This window comes from Mus pahari, chromosome 6 (genome assembly GCF_900095145.1).
Source record: "Mus pahari chromosome 6, PAHARI_EIJ_v1.1, whole genome shotgun sequence".
In the NCBI taxonomy this organism is placed as follows: Eukaryota; Metazoa; Chordata; class Mammalia; order Rodentia; family Muridae; genus Mus; species Mus pahari.
This window is the reverse complement of record NC_034595.1, coordinates 10859132-10865131: the sequence shown is the minus strand read 5'-3', so window position 1 is coordinate 10865131 and position 6000 is coordinate 10859132. Positions and strand designations below refer to the sequence as shown.

The window sequence follows — 6000 nt, the reverse complement described above, 5'->3', positions numbered from 1 at the left end:
CTGTCCACGTCTCTCTCCTTCACTCACCTCCTCTGTCCACGTCTCTCTCCTTCACTCACCTCCTCTGTCCACGTCTCTCTCCTTCACTCACCTCCAATGTCCACGTCTCTCTTGCTCTCGTTCACTCACACACTCACCAGTTGCTGCTGCTTTTTCTTGATTCAGCTTTACTGGCCTATTTGTTTAACTGTGTATGAGTGTTTTGCCTTCATTACTTTGTATGTGTATATATGTATGTATGATGTATATATGTGTGCTATGTACACGTATGTCTGAAGCTGCCAGAAGAGTGCATTGGATTCTCTGACACTAGTTAAAGACAGTGGAGCTACCATGTGGGTGCTAGGACTGGACCTGGGGCCTCTGCAAGAGCACACCCTTCAGTATGCAGCAGGTTGGAAAGAACAGAGTCTCTGAAATTTAATTTCTGACAAAATTGGAGTTAGGAAGATTCCACTCTACTTAAAACTATGAAGTCTCGAGTTTGAAACTGTGCTGGGGGCTCTATGGAATCCCATGGTTTGTATGTTAATGCCACCTAATAGGAGGTTAGGGCTCCATGCTTTCTCAGAAGATTATTTTCATTTAAACCATGCTTTTAAGGATGCTTCTTTCAATACTTTTACAAACTAATCTGGTTGTAACCCTGAAATAAGCTTAGTATTTATGATATAATCCATACTCCTGGTTTACAGAGCTTTGGAGAGGAATGAGGTAGCCTTTCCTCAGGGAGCTGCCCCAGGAACCCTAGGGCCCAGCTGCGTCCTGATGCAAAACTTGTCAGTTCATTGATTTTAGAACTTATTTTCAGAGTAAGACACCTGACCTTCCATACCTTAGAAACCTGTTGTTGTTTTTGTTTTGTTTTGTTTTTTTAATCTCTGCATTGTCTCTGATGCTTTGGTAGCATGCATTGAAGCTTAACTCTTCTGTTTGAAGCTCTTGAGTGTCAACATCATAGATTAACTTTTTGTGTCTGAGCTCACTGTGGTGCTAAGTGAAGTACAGTGTGCTTCATGGAAGACAGGAAGAGTTCAGCCTTTGGATAAATAAATATAAAAGTTGCGCTGTTTTGTAAAATGGTTGCTTTTAGTAAATTTACTCACTGTATAGTGAGCATAGTTTCAATTTAAATTAGAAGAACTTAGCTGTATATAGCTCGTGCTTGGGTTGATGGGCACAGTATGGCACATTAGCATTATTGATCTAATTAAGTCTAATTTTGAATTTTAAATGGTGGCTTTGCATGGCAGAAAGTGTAGAAGTTATCATTGTTACATATTCTAAAACCAAAATGTGTTTAAGATGTAGTATTATTGGAGTTGTAAAAAAATAAGAAATGTTCTAGTAAAGATAGAATATCAAATAACATCTTAAGGAAAGTGTAAATCTAATTATTAAGGAACAGCTACTATATTGAGGATTAATATACTTCATTGAGTTAGAATCATGTCACAAATCTTATGTTTTCAATAGAATAGAAGCTTCTAGTGGAATAGCAGGACTTTTAAAAGCATTTTATTGTGAAATATCTAAAATCTAAAAGCCCTGGGGCTGTGGTAGCACTTGCTTATTAGCAGGTAAGGGCACCTTTGGCCACGTGTAGTGACTCAAGTTCAGTCTGTGTAAGCCACATGGTGCAAGGAGAGGACCCCCCCTTCAGAGTGTCCTCTGACCCCATACTCACACTGTGTGTACCCCCAAGTACATAAACACTTATACTTACCTTTTTTAAAATTTAAAAGCCCTACACTTTAAAACCAAAACAAATAAACACAAAAAAGTACTCACCTGCCCACTGTCCACCTCAGTAGAACACATCCACCTGCCAAGGTCTGGGACCTGGGAGCCGTCACTCTGAATTTGCTGTTATTACTGCCTTAACATCACATACATCAACAGTTACCATCTTTATGACCCTAATGGAGTGAAAGGAGACTACACTTCGAATGTAATTGCTGTCTTTCTTTGCTCCTGTTTTCTATATAATTTAAGACATGAGTGTTATGAGGAGCATACACAAGCCATCTGTGTTGGCTAACTGATAAGACAGCTTCATGAGACAAATTCAATTGATGGAGCATCATAGTTTTGTTTGGAATGTATTTACCAGGCCTCGTGAATTAGAGATTGAAATGTGAATGTAGCATAAGGAGAATTCAGGAGTACACATGGATCGTGTTCTGGTTGACTTTCTTCTCATAGCTATGACAATAATGAACTCTACACATAATAGCAGCAATTAATACTTAACTTTCTAAAGTTGCTTATAGCTTTTATTGCTTTAATCAATATGCTATAGTTTGCTTTGCAATGTTGAATATCCTGTATTTGTGATATTTGAGTACATACATGTGTTTATTAAGTGATATTTTGAAGATAAATAATCCTCCTTTTTCATTTCCATGCAGATGATCATCTGGTTGGAGAAGATGTTAGATAAAATTATTAGCATTTTCATCATATTCTTGCTAGTCATAGGAACCCTTCTTTTGGCCCTTCTCCTGACTGCGAAGGTAAAGTACATTATCTAGTATTCTTGTTAGAACAAAGTCCTTGTCAGAGTGCATATGCAGAAGAAGCTAGCAGAAGCAAATGGAAAATAGCATTTGGCTTATCAGAAGTACCTCTGCTCACTAAAGTATATCCATTTTGTACATTAGTAATTTTTCTGTTTGTCTGCCTAGAATGTTTTCTTTTTAAATCTCATTTGTGTACATTTTATTTTGTCATCAAGTCTTAAGCAGAAAGTGCAGTTCAAAAAAAAGGATCCTGAAAATAATCTCCGCCCCAGCCATAGACTGAGGTTTCTGAACTAGTCTCATAACTCCTTAATGTAGTTAGTGCAGTGTGCACTTCTTTCTTTTCTGCCGGGGTTCTGGTCTTGATGTCTTCTGGTGGTGCAGGCACTGGCTTCAGACTCCTGGGTTCAGGTGGCTCTCCTGTCCCAGTCTTCTGAGCAGCTCCACGAACAGGTGCACCTGTGCGCCGACCGTCAGTTTCTGCATTAGCTCCTTCCCTCCTGCCACCAGTCTTGCTGTGGAGGGTTTAAGTCTGCTGCAGTCCCACGGATCTGTTTGTGTCCTTGTTGCTTGTGCTTTTGGTGTCTGTTTGAAATGGCATGGTATGGCCATTGCTGTCCCTACATCAGGACCCAGAGGAGACTCTCAGAAGGCTTTGACCACTAACCTCCCCTCAGGAAGGGAAGGAGGCCTCACTAGGCACACAGGGCAGCTCACATAAAGGTCTTTATTTCTTACTTTTCAGATTCAGCTGTAGTTTTGTTTCCTATGTTTATGTCCTCAAGAAGCACATCTGCACTTTCTCTCTGCGCTGATGGCTTTGCCGAGGGTAGTTTTCTACACTTTTGGTGCATTCTTGTCCTTATTTATCGAACTCTGTTTGACTCCACTTCCAGATTTTGGTGTTCTATTTTCAGGGGATGGCGAAGCTTACATGGAATCACGGAATCAGAACTTCTCTAACTCTTCTCTAGTAACTGTCAGCAGTAGATGATCAAGGGCAGTTGCATTGAGCTTACCATGAGCTGTCACCACTCGGGAGTTCTGTTCTTCAGTCAGGCTCATTACAGTCTATTTGCTTTCTCCCCTGTAGCTGGCTCCATTAGCACATCTGTCTGTCTTTCTGTCTCGTGGCTGTTCCTGTCTGTTCTTCAGGTAGTGGTCACACAGAGATGAGCCCTCCATGAGTTTTTACCATGTTTGACCTGCAGTGGCTGCTACCGAGGACTTCTCGGTACTTTTGTCTGTTGGCTCTTTCCCTTCTCTGTCCCTTTATTGTTGTGTTTCTTTGCACAGGACTTCTGCCTGCCTGCCTCAGTTGTGCTCACATGTCAGGCTCTTTATTCGTTCCGTGCTGTAGTGAGTAAATTTGTGGGTGTTGAACCATTTCTTTCTTGTGTAGGATTTAAGTGGACTGAACTTTATTTATTTATTTATTTATTTATTTATTTATTTATTTATTTATTTATTTATTTATTAATTATACATAGGTACACTGTAACTGACTTCAGATCTCATTATGGGTGGTTGTGAGCCACCATGTGGTTGCTGGGATTTGAACTCAGGACCTTCGGAAGAGCAGTCAGTGCTCTCAACCGCTGAGCCATCTCTCCAGCCCTGGACTGAACTTTTAAGGGAGCACTATTGGGTATTTGGCTTTTTCCCCCTAGTATAAAGGTATTGTTTCTGGAGAACCAAGACAGTGTCTACTTGAATGTCTAATAGGTACCTCAAATGTAACATCAGAAACTGTTCTTCCCACAGTCCTTCTGTTCTAGTAAATGACAGCTCCACTCCCCTGGGCAGAGAAGAGCTTCAGTGTCAGTCTTGAATACACCTTTGTCACACATTTACTTCCTCAGAAAGTCCTTTGACAACAGCAGGCTGAGGTGGTCACATAATTTCCTCTCCACAGAAAACAGGAGTAAAACTGTCAAGTTCTTACCAATGTCACTTAAAGCCATTGGAAAATTACCAGCTAGGTAATTCCTAGAGTCACGTTAGCTTCGAGTTATTCTGCAGCAAAGCTCTGCAGCTTCCTCTGAGGAATTGTTGTTTGCATGTTCGGTGCAGTCTCTTTTGTCTGCTTTGTCTGTGTAGCTTGTGTGGTTGGTGTCTGTTGTGGAACGCCATCCTTCAGTACCCTGAAATCAGGGTACTAGGGTAACAAGGCAGCTCTTCAGAGGCACTCAGAGCTCTTCTTCCTGAGAATATGGAAGAAGTTCATGGCTGAAGAGGGGATGTGACTTTTCGTGTCAGTGCTGTAGTTGCCTTTACAGTCGCCCATGCCTTGTAGGTAACCCCTCACCCACACATCTGAGTAATTCCAGTTAAACTTGCCGGTTCACTAAACCAGACTTGAGCAGCAGCATTTCTCTTCGTCTGTTGTCAGTGTGGAGTGTTTAAGTGTTTGTCCACATCTTTCCAGAAGAAGTTAACGGTATTATGGCTGTAAAATAATGACAAAGTCTAGTTGGAGGTGAGCAGAGCATCAGAGATGCAAGCCAAGCTTCTAGTAGCATGCAGTTGGCATGCCGAGAGCCGAGAAGGGAAAGGCAGGAGAAGTATAGCCCACAGATTTCAGCAAACTCCAGAGTCACCACAGACACACCCATACCGCAGCACACTCCAGGGAGGCTGCGGATAGCCAGAGATAGAGAGGAACTCGTGAAGGCAATAGCTACAGCACTAAGGGAACGAAACAGTCATAGGAAAAGGCAAAGGGATGAAGTCTTAAAGCTGAAAAACAAAAGCCTGACAACCAAGAATTTCATGTTTAATGACTCTGTTCTTAAAAATAAAGATTAAAAAGCTGGAAGTATGGCAGTGTTGTCCAAGACACTGGCTTCAGTTTCCACTTGATTCTCTTCCCCTTCAAAAAGTAAAGGCAAAATAAAACCATTCCGGATAAGTTACCGCAGACCCAATTAATTGATGGCAGAAGTGTTCTGTAAGGAAAGCTACAGTAATGTAGTGGGCCACACCAGTCACCCCGCCAGAGCTACATAGCCAGACCTTAGCTTTGTTTTTCCTCCAGAATCTATAGGAAAGCTGAGTGGCCGCTGCAGGCCTTGTGCTGACCTGGGCTGTCGGTCTCTCCATTGCTCTGGCATGCACTTGGCGATCCCATGGCTACAAGCAGCCACAGCCCTTGGAAACATGCTACCAGACCTTATCTTTAAAACAACTAGACACAAACAAAAAATGGCTTTTAGTTGAAGAGACAGGACTGCAGATTCCTTGGCTCCATAGGAGAGAAAGGGGTGATACTTGGGCATATGGAAAAGCTGCAGATTTTTCCCCTGTGCTATTTTAGTTTTTTTTTTAATTTTAAATTTTTATTTTATGTATATGACTGTTTTGTGTGCATGTGTATGCACAGTGCTCCTCAGAGGTCAGAGTAGGTGTTGGGTCACCTGGAGCCAGAGTTACAGATAGGTCTGAGCCTCCACATGAGTGCTGGGAACTGAACCCCGGA

At 41.8% G+C, this 6000-nt stretch overlaps 1 protein-coding gene and 1 non-coding gene across 4 annotated transcripts in view; one reads left to right on the top strand and one right to left on the bottom strand.

Moving 5' to 3' along the window:
• Tmem245 (transmembrane protein 245) overlaps positions 1-6000 on the top strand; it is a 71218-nt gene that overhangs the window by 26017 nt on the left and 39201 nt on the right. For all 3 annotated transcript variants that reach the window (XM_029539841.1, XM_021200620.2, XM_021200619.2), the window contains one exon: positions 2412-2516. In XM_029539841.1, the coding sequence (XP_029395701.1) occupies positions 2412-2516 (105 nt within the window). The remainder of the gene's footprint in view (positions 1-2411; positions 2517-6000) is intronic.
• On the bottom strand, positions 5561-5687 carry LOC115064297. Its single transcript, XR_003844139.1, has one exon. It is a non-coding gene; the product is annotated as a small nucleolar RNA SNORA44 (small nucleolar RNA).